Here is an 18,909-nt window from a genome sequence, read left to right as displayed (position 1 = left end):
AATGGGTAAATAAAATGTTTCTTTTGCCAAAAATAAACCAGTGATATTTATTAATGACATGATTAGTCAAATTGAAAAATAACAGCTTATATTCAAATGAAATGGTATATTTTTAGCTGAAATGTCTGGCATTCAGTGGACATATATAAACAAATGCATTCAAACAAAAGTTTAAATGACGGTATTAAATTCTATATTTGGTGTCTTGGTTCAAGTGGAGTGGATTACATAACTTTTACACAAAGTTGTGAAACCTGAAATGTGTTATATTCATTAACACTAAAAGTTAGGTCATATGCTTAAAAATCCTTGAAATTGATTAGGAGCCCTGAAATACATACTGCAACACAAATTACACTTAGTGCTAAATATTAGCACTCCGACATGAATGTTTCCACAATCATAAGCCAATATGTAACTATTTTGCACAAATATCTCGACTAAAAATACGAAGCTTTGTGAGTGCGTATAAGGCTAAAGTAACACCAGTGTCATGCATGTAGAAAAGCAGAAGTGCAATGTGCATTACAGTGACCAAATGTGGTATCCTAGACCAAAAAGGTCTAGTGTCATTATTAAACTCTCGTGGAATTTGGAAGTTGACCATTTTCCTTCCATTATCAACACTATTTAATACAAAGTGGTTCATTAAAAAAGTTCTTTACCATGGCACTTATTGCTGTTCAATTGTATGTCTATTGTAAGAAAGCTTATAGTTAGAATTATTTTATGGTAATACAAGCCTTACAAATGTTCCACAGTTCAGCTGGTGCTGCTGTTGTCTATGGTAGCAAGCAAACGAGAGAGTTTGGCCCTCTGTGACGCAGTAATGTTCTGGCTCATGTGGATGATGCAGTCCATGGCGACATCAGGGTTGGTTTCAACCAAACTTTGGAACAAGAACAAAGAAAATTAGTAAGTAAATGTAAAACGGAATGAACACATTTAAACTGGCTTTTCTTAGTTATTCTTGGATAATACGATTGGTGAAAATGCCTCTCGTCGAAAATAATTTCATTTTTCTGATATTATATTGGAGAAAAATTAAAAAATATTGCGGATTTGTCTCTTTGTCCCCATTCTATAGGTACTCTTAATCTGTAGAGGTTGGTGTAGCTGTCTTTTACTTACCCGCGGATATGTTTCAAGGCATTTTCCCTTTTCAGGTACTTGATATTTTCACGAATGGCAGATCGAATGTTATCTTCTCTGGACCAGTGTTGTTCAAGCCACTCAACAACTGCTTGGTTGTTATCCCACAGATATGCCTAGAGAAGAAGGTTGGAGGGGATGTATAATTTGTAAAAAAAAAAAAAAATGGGTCAAAACATTCAACTGTTGCATGTCAGGTTTACAATGCAGTCTGCTGAAACAGTACTTCTAAAAAATATATAAACATATATATTGAAATAGCAACCAACCTTGACTGCTCCCTCTATTTCAACAAACCAACGACGCAGCATGGACTGCATGTGTCCATCACTGAGGTCTTTGTTGGCTTTGAGAATCTCATACTTCACCGCCTGCTCCAAAAGGAGGCGCCGGAGACGCCAGTAGAAAAAGGGCCGTGCATTCTTCCAGTCTAAAATATCCTGGTATGGGTGTATAAAAAAATATTACGAATTAGCCGACTTCATTAGATTCACTATATTATAAAGTTGCATTTAACTGCTTAGTTCTTACTGACCTTCTGTCAAAAGAATCAATGTACAATCAATGTGAACAAAAAAAGGCAGTTTTTGAAATCAACTACCATCCTAATCTGCAAGCATAATATTGTTTTAATTTTCACCTTCAATGACTTGATAATACCATAATAAGATGCAAGGAACATGGAGGCATCTTTGCAAAAAAGCGTGAAGACTTAAAAGTATCAAATGGCCTAAAAAGGTTTACAAGCCATCACTGACTGTGCAGGTAAAATAAAGTGAAACAGATTTTTATTTGTCACCTGTCATAAGATGAAGTGGGATGTAGTGTATGCACACTTACAGTGATAACTCCTTTCTCCTGCATCCTGCCAGGGGTATCGTGAAGATCCACAAACTGCACTGCTACCTGGTGGTAGATGGGCAAAAGGAACTCTTCTCTTGCTTTCAGCTTTGCCTCCAGGTCTTTACATTGCTTCTCAGGAAGATCTAGAGAAGCTACAAAGTACGGAATTTATCACGGAAATGCTCATTAGTGTAACTTTTGAAATCGAATCACTTACCGAGCTTCTCAACCAGACCAGCGTAGATGGAGTCCAGCCTTCTCATGGTTTTCAACAGGTCCTTTTTCCTGAATTTGATCTCTACTGTGCCCTCGGCTTCTAGAACACCCCCTCTGAAAGGAAGCAAGGATATTTAATGAGCGGCATGATGTTGATTATCACATACTTGATATAGAAATCCTTCTCACACCTGCTCTCTCGGTCCGCATAGAGCTCCATACAAAGTGGGTTAATAGTAGGGTCAATAACAACCCAGGACCCGCCTCTTAGTTCAGCGTGCGGTGGAATGTAGACCAGAACAGGTTGTTGGAAACCACGCAGGGCATCCACAATGTAAGCACCAAACTTTAATACCTGGTCATACATATCTGGGAAACAATATAACAGAAGCAGCCATGAATTACTGACTATTTGGACCAGGCTTTTCACATAAATGCAATTTATCTTTAGCGCCCATCCTTCACCTTTCATTCCACCTGAAAAGCCCCTCCAATTGGCAAACACCATTAGCGGCAGTCGCTCACGGTTGAAGTCGCAAATGGCTTGAGCTGTTTTAAAGGCTGAATCTGGAAACCACACTTGACCAGCCTGTTGTAGAACCTTAAGTATACAACACACACATTTTCGTCATCAAACGAATATCCTGTATCTTCTATTGTTAAACCATTTTATATTCTTATTTTAAAAAAGAAAAAAAAGTATCCTTAAAATTTGGTAAATTTAAAATTGAATGGCAAGTGTACATGTTTCATAAATACTAGACTCACTTTTGATTCCGAATCTAAGTTGGCAGGATCGGCTGGAATAGTCAATTCAACAGTCCGTGTTTCAACAGCAATTACACCAAGAGGGATCCCTCCTAACCTAAATGATTTCAATCAACAATTCAATTATTATGGCACAGTATCCTATGTATTTATAGAAGATATTTACCGAGCTCTGCCAACGACAACCGTCTGAGCCCAGGAGCCCATGATTTCCATGAAGGAGCCATGGTCGAAGAATCCACTCTGCCAGGCACCTCTTATGGCTAGGAATAGTTGAGACAAAGAAAAATATATTTCATGAACCAAAAACTAGAATTTAAAAAAAAATCATGTCTATATTGCTCACTTGGATGGGGTCTCCCAACCAGCATCCAGCGGGGGTCATACGGGGCTTTGGTAGGAGTGAAGTCGATCTCTCTGTCAACTGGATCTGTGGTTGGTACAACAGGTGCAGGGGAGTGTTTGTTCTGTCAGAAGAAGAAAGAACATGTTATTAGTATAACAAAAATGATCATGGAAGTGGTAGCTGATGTAACATTCAGTAGGACCTTTGGCATGTAGGAAAGCCACTGGAGAATGGTGAAGACCCCCTCGAAATCATCTGGAACAGTAGTGTGTGTGACTCCATTGTTGTGCATTATCTGGATGCCCCCCAATTGGTTGTTGGAGGTATACACCTCTCTGCCCAGCACCTGCAAATAAGAGGGTTTACCTAAGCCTCTATCCGAAGGGTTCTTGGGCAATTTACAAGTTTGCAGGAGCTAATCCCAGCTGACTTTGGGTGAAAGGCTCCACCCTAGACTGGTCGCCAGTCAGCCTATAGGCCCCTACTTGAAAAATGTTTCCAAATATTTGAAAAGATTTTTTGGGCATTGTTTTTTTTTTTTTTTTTTTTTTTTACAAACAAACAAAAAGACTTAACAAACCTTATTCAATGCGCTTGCCCCGGTTAGGATGATGTGCGAGTTCTCCACTTGGATAACTCTCTGGCCCAAACGTACTAGATATGCCCCAATTCCGATAGCACGGCAGGTTACCTAGAATGACCAATGACCAATGTATAAAAATGTTACTGACATTTTAGTTAAATGTGTCAGTCATGACACCTTACCATACTAATAGTAATGATTTCTTCATAGGCCTGTGAAGATTCTCCAGCAATGGTGCCTGATCCTCGCAAGTTCTCTACCCCAAGACCTTCATCCTTTCCAATGATGTCCGTAATTATGTACCTGGTAGTCGTGACAGTGACATTAGCCCAGCTACTTATAGAAAGAAAAAGAGTGCAACCAATTGTTTAATTTGCTTGTGATACCTGGATTCCCCTCCTTCTTCCACGTGGTGACAGTGTACCGAATTGGTGGCACTGATACGTGTGTAATCGTGTGGTGTCAGGTAAAGGTACTTAAAACCCTAAAAACAGAAAAGAAAATACTTAATAATACGTCATTGATCTTGAAAAAATGAGACTGAGTCAGATCCCCAGGTGCTTTTTTTTAACCCTAGTAGGCCTTCACCTTATATGGGTCAGAAGGATCGATCCATGCCACCTGGAACATGTGTCTGATCTCCTCAGCAAGACCAATGCGTGCACCGCTGTTGGCAGCAATATAAATGCGAGGGATTCCCTCAGCTCTGGCCAACTCGGAAGCTCTGAGGAACAACTCATCTTCCTGTGGTCCAAAAGACCCAATCATGTGAGTGATGTCATTACAAATGACAACAATGTCTCGGCCTTCTGGATATTCTGGTGTTTTCATCTTCATCTTGAATGCAACTATTCCGACCTGATAGAGGTGCAAAGGGAAATAATTACATGAGCAAGTAACACCATATGTGAAAGCTTGTTTTTCAAGAATTCCGAAGCCAAAATGTCCTCCATTTCTGGAATGGCCCAAATTTCATGCATTCTGTTGTATGTGTATCTTACATCATTGTCCCCTGGCAAGCGGTTCAGTTGCACCAGTCGACCTTGTGGGTCCAGAACCAGCTCAGTGCACATCAGCATATCTTTGGGATATTTGTCCCCTGAACCCCATTGCTTAAACAGAGCCTGCAAAAATATTTTTTATGGCAGAGAGAACCTGGACAAAAAATCAACAATAGTATAATAAAAGCACCTGCTTGAACATCTCAGGGAAGTCATACACATATGTTGTGCCAAGAGTTTGAGCCTGAAAACGCTTAGCTTGCAGCAAATCTTTGGTAACATAGGGAGTGTTGATCAACATCCCCTGCAAAAGTCCCTGTTTGTCACCATATGACTGGAACATTATCTACAAGGGAAATGACACAGAATCAGTTAACTCACGATTTAAACAAATATAGTTAAAATGGTCATACCTGGCCAGAAGTTGGATCGGTCACTTCCTTATACAGACTGATGTCCAAATAATACCCAGACTCGTTCGTCAAAAAAAGACGGATAGGAATGGCATGTCCGGTGGGAGTCAGGCGAATGTTGATTTTTAGCTCAGCTTGCAGGACTCGCAGTTTCCAAAGACGGCTTCCATAACGCATCACCATGGAACGTACAGATTCCTCAATCTGGGAGCCAAATGCACACAAAGATTCTCAACAACAACAGAGATTACAGGTAACAGTATAAAATAAAAGATCGGACATGTATTCCAAATAAAAAGTGTGTACAGTGCGCGCTCACTTTAGATGGGTCCATAATGACAGTAGGAACAAAATTGAGGAAGATGTGGTTGCAGTCAGTGCGCACAGTTGTGTTACTGAAGGCCACCTCCAATTCGTCCATGGCCTCCAGCAGAAGACGTTCTCCCTCATTCTGGAGATACTCAAAAGACGCTTCCTGATTGCACACAGACAAATGGACAAATTGGGTATTTTGGTCCAGATAAAAGCCTTACTTTCCTACCTAATATAAAACATCTGATGTCCACATATGTTGTATTTTTAAATAAAAAGAATCTCTTGCTCAAAAAAGGTGAGCAGTCTCTTGCCTTTGTAATCAGATCGGAGTGGCGAATAATAGCTCGAATGAAGAACCTGTAATCTGTAACTTCGGCACCCTCCTGTACACGAGCAGCTCCCAAGTAAAGGTGCATTTTGTGATTTGCACAAGGGACCGCAGTCAGGTCAAAGTTTCTCATGCGATTCAGTTCGAGCTGAAAGGCTAAAGCTGGCTCCAGATTACGGTAAATACGATCTTCCTGGAACTGTGGAAAAGAACAGACATTCAGATGGAGTTTATCAAACTGCACCATTCAAATTGAAATTAAAAAAATAGACAAGAACCCCATCTCTTGCTCTGAAAGTGAAGAACTTGGGAAACTCCCTCTGTTGGGAAAAGAATGAAATGATGCACTGGTTTGTACTGTACACTGAGCATATATAAAGATAGTCATATTCATAGGAATTGGCAAAAGAAAATGCATCAGATGGAAAAAAATACCTTCTGTGCAACCAAAAATGTGATTCTTCTGATGCCATATTCAAACAGTGAAGACCTCTATAGGAGGAAAAACAGAAGAATATAATAAGTTATTTTGTAATGATTGAAATTACAGTACAAGACTATGTGAGCTGACCTTGGACTGGGCGAAGGATGTGAAGGCAGTCACTAAGTCATCATCATCCTCAGTGTCGGCTGTTTTTATTGACACGTTAATAATGTGGATTGGATTCTCACGTGTGTTCTGTCAAGAAGAGGAAGATGTACCTTAAAGATGTATAGTAAACCATATGACAACAAGAGCATTTACTCACTTTAAAGTTCTCTTCTTCATAAAAACTAGAGCAGGATTCTAAAAATGGCTGGCTCTCCATCAGGGGCTCTGCAAAACTGCAGAGAACTTCATCAACGTTCCTAACAGACCAAACAATTTCAAGTCAGCAATCTTAATCGATTGAAAACGAGAGTGGAAAATGATTGCTAGTTGGACCTTTTGAAATCGTCAAAACACTGGAAGGCTACCATTGCGCCCATTCGTTGACAAGGTGGAGATAGCGATCCTTCCAAGAAGAGATCACTGCTTTGTCGTCGCATCTTTGACTGGACTGAAGCATTCAGTGGGGCAGGAAGCCTAAAAGAAAAAAAGAAAGAATTGTCATGTGTGCTTTGTCAAAAAATATTCTGAATGTAAACAGCTCTGTGTAATTTAGGCCATCATTGTTGCAATTTTGCATTTTTAATCCAAATAAAATGATCACCATTCTGCGTAAGCAGAATGAATGACATATTGTACCTTAATTGTTTCATTTCATCAAAATAATTATTTGCTCTCATGAAGACAATAAATATCTCAGGCATGGGTTTTGTAAGAGAAATGTTAGCAAAAGTGAATTAAATGATGGTTGAACCTAAAAGAAAGCTCTGTATGGATAAACTACAAATAGAGAAAAGTGTTGCATATGGAGAAGTTCAGCTACAAAAGGGGAATTAGGAAGGACTTGTTATACGAGTCCTTCAGTACAAAACGCTTCTGGATTGAAAGGAAGTGGGAAAAAAAGGGATTACAATGCAGCTGGCATGCTTTACTGTAAGACATACACACCATCAGGTGTAGTTGACTGGGAGGAGCTTTACTCTACCTGTTCAGAGTAGGGCTGCTCCCTCTGAAATAAGATGATTGACAATTCAATATTAGCAGTGGAGGATTTTCAACCTCCTGTACCGCTAGGCATTATTACATGCACTTCAGTAAGTAAAGCTATTCTACAAAAACACGGTGAGACATTAAAAAATGACACAAAATGTTATATGCTTCCATGTTATCAAAACCAAACTATGAGTTGCTTTATGTGCTCTTTCCACAGCTGCTTTAGGGGGAAGTCCACCACCTCGTCGCCACTCATCACTGAATTGTAGTTGTTTTGGCAAAAGTCAAAATTTTACCTGTTGGGATGTGACGAAGGCAGCATGAATTGAAAATCTACAGCGCACGTTCCATCTTTAAGCTGGTGATGCTGGATACTGTTGAGCTCATAGGCGATGTAAGCTCTTCGCACATACACCTGGGGGGGGGGGGAAACAGCACAATAAATCATTATAACTAAATGACCTAATGAATAAGCAAGTTTGAGAGTGAGTTCAAATGGGCATACCTCCAACGCAGCCATACACACAACTTGATTGGAGTGGTAGAAGAAATTTGGCAAGACGTCAAATATTGACGTTTCAGAAAGGATTAGTTTCTGGTGGATATAGAAGATGACAAATGATTTGATGCCAAAGCTTTTCATATTTATAGCAATTATACCTTTAGGTTCTCAGGGCAAAACTGATGACCATACATGTCAATAGCCGAGAGGAAGATGGATTCCACTTGGTTGTGTCTCAGTTCATAAGAAGGTAAATGAGAGGCAATCAGCACCTACGCCAAAATATCACACAAAAAATGTATGCATATCAGTAAAGTACCAAAAATTAAAAAAATAGCAAATGACATGCTTGTATTAAAGAATATTATATTTAAGTACTCTGCTAAAGGTCTTACCTGTCTGGCTCTTAAAGCTACTTTGGAGTTCTCCATCTTACTGAGCTGAGTCAGTTCATTCAGAATGGCCATCAGCTCATCTGCCAGGGTGGGATCCCTTCCACACAGTTGATCCTATACAAAGTCAAATATATTCTAAATTGTGTAAAAATCCACCTACCATGAATACAACAAATGCCTTACAATGAGCATTGTGACCAAGATATTCTTCTTGGAGACCTGGGCATGAGAAAAAATGTATTCCAGTACAGGACTCATGTCAGGTTTGTACTGCTCCCTCAAGTTGATTACACACTTGTCGTAGTGAGCTGCTTGTGGATAAAGATAATATCCCACACAATGCTTGGTTAGGATAGAGACTATATTGACCCAGAAAGCATTGATCGGACTGCTACCTTGCTGAAACTCCATCTCAACTTGAAGGTATTGCTTCAGCAGATCCAGAACAACAGACTTCATGTAACCACGTATCCCGCTGCGATACCTAGAACACCAGTCAAAAAACTTAAGTCAGTGCAGCCCTAATGACAAAAATACATTTTTGTAATACTGAGAAACATGAGCACGCTAACCTTTGTACCAATTGAACAATACTCTGAGTGTTAATAAAGAACACCTCTCGATCTGCCTTTCTCTGGAGAGTGGCTGCATGGCTGTCGAGAATATTTGCAATCTGGATTGAAAAATGAAAATGTTGTTCAGCACTACTTAATGCAATAATTAGTTAGTACCAAATACAAGATTTGGAAGTGTTTCTATTTATAGGAAACAAGTATGTTAAATTTGCACCCTTTGGCTTGGAAACTGGCACAAAACAGAGGTGATATTGCTGGCATATTGGGCCATGACTTTGCGGATATCTCTCTCAACACCAGCTGGGATCCGGCCCGCCACGCTAGTCATGATCTCTTGCAGCTCCAGCAGTGGAAGAGAGGGGTCCCTCAGAGTCTTCATCAAGGTTGCTACCCACTGTTTCAACTGGAAAAAGGAAGCCAGCAATAGTACACTTTTCTAGTCAGAAAGGTCAATTGATGTTGATCAAAATTCTGCAGCAGGTAAAATTGCCAAAATGTACCTTGCTGGTAAAGTAAGGCTCTTCGAGGCAGTAGCCGTCCATTACTTTCACCAGGTTATCAAGGATGCTGTGGAACACCTGATGGAGCTTTTCACCAACGATGGGCAAAGGATGCTGAGGTGGTAGGGTGCCGGTGTTGAGTTCCACCTAAGTTATGAAAGAACTTAATGTAATTAAGGTGAACAGGACTTCAGAACAGAACGGATGACATAACACTGTTTTTATTAGAGCGCTCGGCCACAAGTTCTTGCTCACTTTGTGCTTGGAGTTCACCTTCTTGGTGAGCACGTCAATTAAAATTGATACTCTACTATTATTTTTGGACAAATCCCAATGAAATATGCTAGCTATATTTTAAAGATTATAAAATCAGGTTAAATGGATCAATGTAGACTGATCCATTTAGCTCAATTTTTATTTTTTTCCATTAATTATATACTTATTTCTGCCTGTTGGTTTGAGTTAGCCAGTTGTTGTTTTTTTAATTATATTTTTATGGCGGTGTAAGCACATTTTTAAGGGTTATACAGGTTAACTTACCCGATGTATGCTGCTGGGGTCGTCCAAGTTGATATGTGCCATCATGCAACCGGATTCCAAAACTGCACCGGGCCTCTTAATAAAATGTATATGTCCTGCCTGCTCTACAGTCAGAGCCATCACCATCTTCATCACCTGAGACCACGACACAAAAATCTGTTTACATATCCTACCATAGCGCGTTTGTGTGACCAAGATTATGGGCTGGTGAAAATGCATTTATCTCCAATCTGACCTCAATCTCTGCATAGATCTCCCCAGCGCAAATATGAGCACCATCTTCAACCATATACTGCAATAGTTTACCAGCGGAAGGCGATCTCAAAACGGTGGGATCCTTTTCCTTGTCAAACACGCAAGTTTTGTTGCCAACTGTGATGCGATAGCTGCAGAGTTTATAAAGTATAAAGTAAAAAAATGTGAATGACTTTAATTTGACTCTTTGAAGGCGAAGAATTCCTACCTGTCAAGCTCTTCTTTCATATATGTAGTATGGCTGCTGCCATCGTAAGAGAGAAGAAGACCACCGTCACTGAGGCTGTGGACGTCTATTTCAATGTTTGAGTCATTCATTATGATGACATACGTTGTTGGGGACTGGCGAGCCACCTGAATTCGACAATAGAGGTTATGGACTAATGGTGAAAATGGCAATTGTACTATGAAAGTAGAATGAAAAGATACCTTTAAGCAGAACTTGACTCCTTCATATACAAGATCTAAACTTACAGAGTTGAGAAGGCTTGCAGCAGGCAAAACTTGCCCTCTGTCATTACACAAAAAAGTATGGATTTGCAATTGATATATTGGCGTTGGTAGCAGCAGTATGTCGATGTTTAAAAGGCCTGAGTCTTATAGACTGACCTTTCTAATGAGTGTAGAAAGTCTGACATGCTTTTTCTGAAGTTTGCATCTGCAACATGCAAAGCCCCGCACACAATTCCCAGCATTGTGTCTGGTCGCTCTGCCTACAAAAAGGTCACATGGCCTCCCGTTGCAAAATTTGACAGGTCAGCATAGTAAAAACAGCTAAGAAATGACTCCCACCTGAACTTTATCTGCTATCAGGTGATCCAGCCAGCTGGTGTCTACGTCATTGTTTCGAAAGCTCTCCGTTTCTAGTAGCTTAATGAGATATTCAACAGTGGTCCTGAAGTCTCCTCTGATTGATAGCTCCTTCATTGCTACCACCATTTTCCTGAAGCAAATAGCAACCAAATGTTGACACTAGACTAAAAAAGGTCATCATAAAGAAGAGGAAAATGATAGATTCATGATTTAATATTATGTGTTTGTTTTACACTGAGGAGTTTTGTTTTTTTAATCCTTGAAAAGTGTTAATTTAACCAACAATGTATAACTGGGGAGCCTCATTGATTTTATATGACCATATGAAGACCATAGTTTGGTGACAGGCCAAAATACAATGTTTTGATACAGGGAATGGTGAATTAAAAAACAAATGAATAAAATCAAAAAGACACTTACGATATGGCTTCTTCTCGGTTTTCACCCCAAGAGAAACAGTGTCCAAATTGTGAGTCGGCAAATTCATGCAGACCACCTGTTGGTCCAACACTAAAGTAACCCCAGACATTTTTACTGCTACGGAAGTTCAGCTCTTGAACAGTGCCAGAACTGGGTTTGAATCCCTGAAAACAACAGGGTAAAAATAATGTTCAAGAAAATGAATGGAAAATGAGTAGAAGTGGTGAGACAATCTCTACCTCATCAGGGTTCTCACTGGTGATTCGAGCAGCTATGACGTGCCCTCGTGGACTAGGTGGACACTCTGGATTGTCAAAATTAATAATGCTATCACCCCAAGCAGTTTCTCCATAGAGCAAACGGATGTCTTTTATTCTGTGAAGTGGGATGCCCATGGCAATCTGGTGTAGGATGCAAACAGTTAGAAAACTATTAAACATGTGACCAAATGTCAATTTTGAGACAGCAGAGAAGGATAGATAAATGGGAATTGGATTTTTAACTAAAACTAGTTTATATTGCATAATTCTTATGGAGAGCATTCTTTGTTCAATGAAAGTTTTACCTGAAGTTGGGCAGCCGGAAGATTTACATCCCCAATCATCTCTGTACAAGGATGTTCTACCTGTAGACGAGGATTTAGCTCCAAGAAATGAAAACTCCCATCTTCAGAGAAAAGATATTCCACCGTTCCAGCACTGACATAGCCCACCATTTTGGCTAGTCTAACTGCATACTAGGTCAGAAAGAAGAAACAAAACATAATAGTATAAATAATAGCCATGGTTACATTAGGAGATTATGAATGAAAAGCATCCTTGAAAATCCTGAAAATCACCATACAAATCTAGTGCATGATAATTGTTAATATCGAAAAAAAATTACATAAAAATATAAGGTGAATAACCTGCTCCATGTGTTCGAATGTCAAGGATGAAGCTATGGTTGCGGGTGCTTCCTCTATGATCTTCTGGTGCCTTCTTTGAATGGAGCAATCTCGCCCAAATAGCGAGATGGCATTTCCATATTCATCCGCCAGTATCTGAACCTCCAAGTGTCTAGCATGTTGGGCAAGCTGCATGATGAAAATGGGAGAGCCAGGAACTTCTGTCTGAACCTACACACAATGTACAAGCTTGGTTTAACACTAGAAGCATTACAAGAGTGGAAGTGTACAAAGAAAATAATCCACATGCCTGCCTAAATGAGGTTGGGAAGCTGTCCGCACTTTCTACTTTCCGGATCCCCTTTCCACCTCCACCCTCTGAAGCTTTGATGACAACTGGATAACCAATGGTCTCAGCTCTCTAATACAAAAAAAGTACTTTTTTTAAAATGACCACTCCTCCTGAAACATATTCTGATAATTGTCAGCTAGATAGGATTGTTGAACAAGCATACCGCCAGACCATCATCTACATCCTGAACACAGCCCTGTGTGTAGATCTCAGGAGGAACACTGATTACATTGCCAGGGATTTGTTCAGTCTCAGTCCAGTCCACTTTCAGACCTGGAACACGACAAGAGTGGGAAACAGTGTGTTATCATTAGAATTCCCTTGGTAAATAAACACAAACTAAGTCAAAACAGTGGTCTAGTGGTTCACATGCAAACCTCACAGTTCTGAATTTGGGCTCAAAGCTCGATTGTTCTTGAGTTGAACATGCACTTTCTCGTTCCAAAATATATTTTGTAGGTTATTGGAACACTTTACATTGGCCTGAGATTTTAAGAATGTGAATCAACAAAACCTTTTAGATTCTTGCATGAATTTGGTAAATAAGAAGACCTTGGGTCAGGAAGCACTGAAGGATTAAATGTGTTTGTTTTTCTTTTAACATCTTTATATCTTTATTTTACCAATTTGAAAAGATGGACTAGTCTCAACAAATGTTATTATGACCTTAGGGGAGAAGAAAATACAACATAGTATCTGTAATGTCTATGATGAAGTCAAACCTGAACCGCTCCATGGTAGTGTGGGAATGTCTGCACTCTGGGCCACAATTGAGGAGGCCACCTTATCTCCAAGAGCCCACATAGCCTTACTGGATGGTCCTACAATAAACACACAATTAAAAGCAAGCAGAGCAAATTAAAAAAAACATTTTTTTTCTAATTTGTGTTACCTAAAAAGGAAATTCCTGCTTTATCCAGCAACTCGGGGAGCTTGGGATTTTCGGAGGCGTGTCCCCATCCAGCCCACACTGCCTGTTATTGACATACAATATCTTGAGTTGACATCCCCCTTGTTTTTTGTCAAGTAATGGATTTGTCAATATTTACCTGCACTGGGATTCTTTTCGCAATGTCTACTATCAACTCTACATTCGCATAGTTGTTATTGTTTGGCCCACCAGGGACAGGGACATAGTGGTCTGCCATTTTGATATATTCTGAAAACAAGGACAGAGAAATTAATTTCATGACGTATGGATAAAGTACTAAATAGGAACTACAAAGTAATACCTGCATTAGCTTTTAAATCTTCAGGGGTTACCATCACCACAAAGCGGATGGTCCTCTCATTTCGAAACATCTCGTAGGACCAACGTCGAATAGACCTCATGCATTTGACGGCAGCTATGCCATTGTTGGCGATAAGCACCTGTAAAAACACTCAAAATGGATAACTATACTACACTGAAACATTTTTGGGACTTCAATGTTACAATGAAGGGGTTGTCTTAAACACTAAAGGGAGATAAATCCAAATCCAGAACCATTTCTTTACTATAGATTTTAAAATATTTCTTGAAAATGCAAATCAATAAAATGCATAAAAACATCAAGGTAGAAGACTCAACCTTTTCGACGACACGGTTTCCGCCAAAACGGGTTACAAACTCAGCAGGTGAAGCGACAGTGAAGTCTCTATGAAGATCCATCTTTCTTTGCTCACGTCCTTTTTTTACCAAGTGAGGACCAGACATGCTGGGCCTAAAGCAAGAAAATGTTGAAATAGTGGTATGAATTTGGCTCAGATGAACCCGTCCATAATGCGAGCGACAGGTAGCTGAAGAGAGCCGAGAATTCTAAACAGCCACACTGGTAAACAACTGAAGGGCTGAATGAAGACAATCAAAAGCCAAAGTCAAAGTCAAAGTTCAGTTCTGGCGATGCAGCGGCCCAATCTATAATACTGAATGTCCTTATCTTATTTTGTGCTGGTGTGTGTAAATTGTGTTTATACAGACATGATTATAACTCAAAATAAACTAAACATTTCCTTAACTAAACATTGTGCAAGTAAAATATTTTTAAGTGGGAATCTTTAAGTTCAAATGCATTAATAAAATTCATCCTAAACAACGGACAAACTTGATTTCACACAGAAGGTGCAAATTAAAGGCGATATGGAAAGATTCATTGCAATGTGTGTATATATAGCCTCACTAGCCAAAGGCTGCACTTGGAATTAAAGTGCACAAGATTGTATATACACTTTGTATTCTATCTTTCAATCTGTCTTTTGAGGAAAGTTACCCTTCACATGATAGTATTCCCTTCTCTGAAGTATACACAAAACTTGCACATACCAATACGCGTAAGCGCTTATATAACTGCATGAGTACACAGCAATGTGAGTAACTCTTCCTCTTTAAAATCATCTGCAACAGCATCTGTTTCAAACTACTGCACTAATAAAGACTAGAAACAAAACACACAATGGCTGTGGATGGTCTCAAATGACAATGCTAGATAGAAGTGGCCTACCTTTGAAAATACAAGGACCAGGGAGGATTTTGAAAAGCATCTCCCTCCATCATGGTTGAGCAAGACTCATAATTTAGTGCGTTTTGAAAGTGAAAGGGAAAAATAACACTTCCTGCCTTCCGATTGTCCCCTCCCAGATGCGCGGAAGATAAGATCGAGTAGGCTTTACAACAAGCAGCCCATTTAAAATGTCCAAACGGAGCAGACCCAAAAGAAGAAAACAAAGTGTTCCTTGAAGTGATTTGGTGTCTCGTGTCTCTGTAAGACAACTTTTGGCTGGGAAGAAATCAATGTCAAATCATCTACTATATATAATTATTCTGGTATTAAGCAGATACAAATAATTTGGGAAACCCTATTTGATATAAAACAAGAAATGTTTGGTCTGATATATGAAAGAGGGAGGGGAAAAAGCACATCGTAAATTAAAAACTTGTTATCAATACTGGTGTGCTAAGATGAAGAATATTTTTATACATTTTATCCCACTTTATTTACTTTATTTTCATTTCAAATTGCACGGCATTGAAAGTGGATTATTTTAAGATTTACTGTACCAAATGACGAAATGCTCTATAAAAAAACTTTCCTTGAGATTTGCAATCAACAATGAAGTAAAAGAATAACAACAATGAAATATAATAAATTTTGGTCCAAAAAGTATTTACCGACTTTAGAGGGAAGGTGGTGTGGTCTGCTATTGACCGTACTCTGAGCTGGGGTCCCAGCCCAAATTTCAAAGTGACTCTGGAGCCAATAATAGAGCAAAGAGGGTGTGAATAATACAACAATAGCACAGGTCAGCTTGTTTCAGTCAGATGATAAGAGTCCAATATATAGGACCGGGGGAGAAATAGTGTTCCTAACACTACTTAACTAATAAACAATAAAAAACCTATAATTGATATGTCATTCACATGTTATATGATGCATGCATTGAATAGAAATCTTACTTCATGCCCGAATTTAGCCGTGGCGCTTCAGGTGACGTCGGCTGACGAGGTGATTTGGCAAGGGAAGTGGACGGCTGTGGCGCTCCACTTGGCGGTTTGGCAGTTAAGGTCTCCTCGTCTGAAGAATTGTCCTCCGAGGCTCCCAGAATAAATTTGAGACGCTCCCTTGCCTTGGGCCCGGATCGGAGCATTGGCACGTTAGTCGTCAAAAGTTCCTCCTGGGCGATGACAGGCGGTTGTTGCTTTTTCACCTGAAGTCTCGCAGAGGAGCTGTCAGCTTGGAGGCTGTGCTCCTTAGGCTGCGCTGATACACATTGTTGATGCAAATGCGAGGGGTGGGCAGCAGCCACATCCTCTTGAGGTGCAGGGGGGCTGTCACCTGATGGAGTTTCCTCTCCTTTCTCAGGCATCGCAACTTGCTGGCTATTTATTTTCCAAAGTTTGAAAAATATCCATAGGATTAATCCAAACAATGCAAATGCGAGCATTGGAAGACATTGTCATAGGACTGGAGGGAAAAAAAGGGAAAATTTAATAAAATTAATCAATATGCCAAAAAATAATGGGCTTTATTATTTAATTATTTAATTAATTATGCCATTTTTCTTATTTTATCATAGCAAAAAAATATAGCACTTATTTGCAATCACTCTCCACGTCAATAAGAAAAAAACACAATTTCAGATTAGTAATAAATAGATTCCATTACAGTCAGTTTAAAAGGCATCGTTTGGTATGGACGACACATGACATCTATTTTTAATTTAACAGGGAGGTACTAATCTAATAATAATAATTTAATTCATTCACTCGAAAGCAGGGACAAAGAATGCAATATATTCTCTTCTAGTCTGGGGAACATAAGGTAAAGTAGGTCACTTGAAGGTGATCAGAGGTCAAATGTCTCAGTCAGCCCAGATAAATGTAATCAAAATACTCAACTTTTAGAGCAGATAAAGAAAACAAAAGGAAAACTCAGTCTTTTTCAATACAGTTAGTTAAATTTAGAATAATCTAGAATATAACTTCATATTTACACAGTAGTGGACTTTAGATCACAATGTGCATTCCCGTTTACATTTTGAAAAGAGCATGTTTTAGCTTCCTGCACAAAACTATAGCTATAAAAACAAAAAGGTCATAGTGTTCTTGAGTCAAAGTGCGTGCAACCTTTTTTGAGCGTCTGGTAAACAAAACTACCGCCCTGCAACAGCTGACATCAGATCTAAGAGTGGCTACTTGGCTTCAAATTGAGCCAAGGTCAGTACCGATCTCGTGGGAACTGACCATAAATGAGCAGAAGGGACACCCAAGCACAAAACAACATGAATATGCAATAAAATAACAAATCAATCTGTTTTTAAAGTCTTTTTTGCTGCCATTTTCTGGTTGAAAGCGACATCTGGCCTTTATTTGCTGTCCTTCAGCACATTCTCAAAAACTATACAAAGTTTTCCTGTCAACACTAAAAAAACGGTGTAAAATATGTTTAAAGCTCATTTTAAAATATTAAATTGCTATACATGCACTTGATGCTTAAATCTTTATTGAGATCAGAAGACAAGAAAAAAATCCACTTTAATAGACGATCCATTCATTTTATTATAAGGAAAAATAATTTGCTTCGCGAACTAACACAAATCTTTTATTTTATATCATCCAATTGCTGCGTGCAAGTCTATTGAACATTTAAGATAGTGAGTCTTATAGACGCTAGCAAGCTAACTGTCAACTTAGGGACAGTCAACAAATCCGGGGACAATTGTGTCCAAGGGCAATTGTTTGCTATTTGTTGAGTCGCTCTTTGTTAAATGTAACCTGTCAATTGTACCTACCTTCAATCTCGTGGCAACAATTCAGTCCCCAGGTTAGCACCCCTCCCCCTGTCCTAGTAGAATGTAAACATGTGCGCTATGGTTTAACTCCTCCCACATAAACGGAAGTTCCCTCAAAGATGCTTTTATTTTTACAGAGTAACAACACTAATATAGCACTTTACTGATGATAATAAAGTACTATACGTACAGTGGAAACAACACGTCTCAAGAATATTTTTTCCTTGTCAAAATTTCACTAACTCTTTAATGGGGCCAAAATAATAAGCATTCTGAGCATTGAGCATATTTTATGTTTATTAAGAGTGCTGTGGTGTTACATTTATAAAATAAAATAATAATACAAAAAACAGGTACAGTTTTTCCTTCCATTGTCTACCAAATTATTCTTATTATTCTTATTCTTATATTATTATTATTATTTTTAGTAGTACTATTAGTAGTAGTAATAGTAGTAGTTGTTGTAGTAGTAGTAAAAGTGGTAGTAGTAAAAGTAGTAGTAGTAGTAGTAGTAGTAGTAGTAGTAGTAGTAGTAGTAGTAGTAGTAGTAGTTGTTGTTGTTGTTGTTGTATTAGCAGTAGTGGTAGTTGTTGTTGTGGTATTAGCAGTTGTACCACTGTGTTATTATTGTTATTGTTGTTGTTGTTGTTGTTGTTGTTGTTGTTGTTATTATTGTTGGTGGTGGTGTTTTCCTCCCAAAATCTTGACACTTTTAAGTCGTATGCTTCTGCTTTGACTGCATGTCCCAAATATGCATACGGAATAATTTTAATAAGAAAGAAATCTGAAAGTGTAATTAAAACACCGTTGTCGGTGTATTTCATGAGTGACTGCGTTAGAAATAAGCAATCTTTGC

General features: G+C 38.9%; 1 protein-coding gene across 1 annotated transcript; it reads right to left on the bottom strand.

Moving 5' to 3' along the window:
• Positions 1-33: 33 nt before the first annotated feature.
• Positions 34-18,141, bottom strand: LOC144215440 (acetyl-CoA carboxylase-like). The gene is made up of 54 exons (XM_077744374.1): positions 18,054-18,141; positions 16,219-16,726; positions 14,356-14,488; positions 14,018-14,156; positions 13,835-13,944; positions 13,678-13,759; positions 13,508-13,606; positions 12,949-13,058; positions 12,744-12,854; positions 12,455-12,664; positions 12,113-12,283; positions 11,787-11,948; positions 11,548-11,711; positions 11,107-11,257; positions 10,924-11,027; positions 10,744-10,825; positions 10,523-10,668; positions 10,295-10,445; positions 10,060-10,194; positions 9,520-9,666; positions 9,234-9,422; positions 9,017-9,117; positions 8,840-8,928; positions 8,628-8,752; positions 8,445-8,558; positions 8,208-8,321; positions 8,053-8,142; positions 7,844-7,962; positions 7,540-7,563; positions 6,891-7,031; positions 6,715-6,814; positions 6,537-6,644; positions 6,401-6,457; positions 6,244-6,285; positions 5,949-6,164; positions 5,642-5,797; positions 5,323-5,526; positions 5,100-5,255; positions 4,910-5,032; positions 4,497-4,766; positions 4,295-4,392; positions 4,091-4,211; positions 3,906-4,016; positions 3,528-3,671; positions 3,326-3,446; positions 3,146-3,242; positions 2,980-3,076; positions 2,677-2,812; positions 2,403-2,580; positions 2,213-2,325; positions 1,993-2,147; positions 1,422-1,592; positions 1,132-1,268; positions 34-889 (listed from the first exon to the last, which is right to left on the bottom strand). The coding sequence occupies exons 2-54, from the start codon at positions 16,704-16,706 to the stop codon at positions 763-765; spliced, it is 7,239 nt and encodes a 2,412-aa protein (XP_077600500.1). The 5' UTR covers positions 16,707-16,726; positions 18,054-18,141; the 3' UTR covers positions 34-762.
• Between the last annotated feature and the right edge of the window lie 768 nt (positions 18,142-18,909).

This window comes from Stigmatopora nigra, chromosome 22 (genome assembly GCF_051989575.1).
Source record: "Stigmatopora nigra isolate UIUO_SnigA chromosome 22, RoL_Snig_1.1, whole genome shotgun sequence".
NCBI lineage: Eukaryota > Metazoa > Chordata > Actinopteri > Syngnathiformes > Syngnathidae > Stigmatopora > Stigmatopora nigra.
The sequence above is the reverse complement of the archived record's forward strand: the minus strand, read 5'-3'. Positions and strand labels throughout refer to the sequence as shown.

Bases quoted from the DNA above. Each gene is read 5' to 3' on its own strand.
- LOC144215440 (XM_077744374.1), bottom strand. From the start codon at position 16,706: ATGCTCGCATTTGCATTGTTTGGATTAATCCTATGGATATTTTTCAAA. The intron at 13,945-14,017 runs GTATTACTTTGT...CCTTGTTTTCAG, and splicing joins AGATTTAAAAGCTAATGCAG to AATATATCAAAATGGCAGAC. The intron at 6,165-6,243 runs GTTCTTGTCTAT...TCTTTTCCACAG, and splicing joins CTTTCAGAGCAAGAGATGGG to TTCCAGGAAGATCGTATTTA.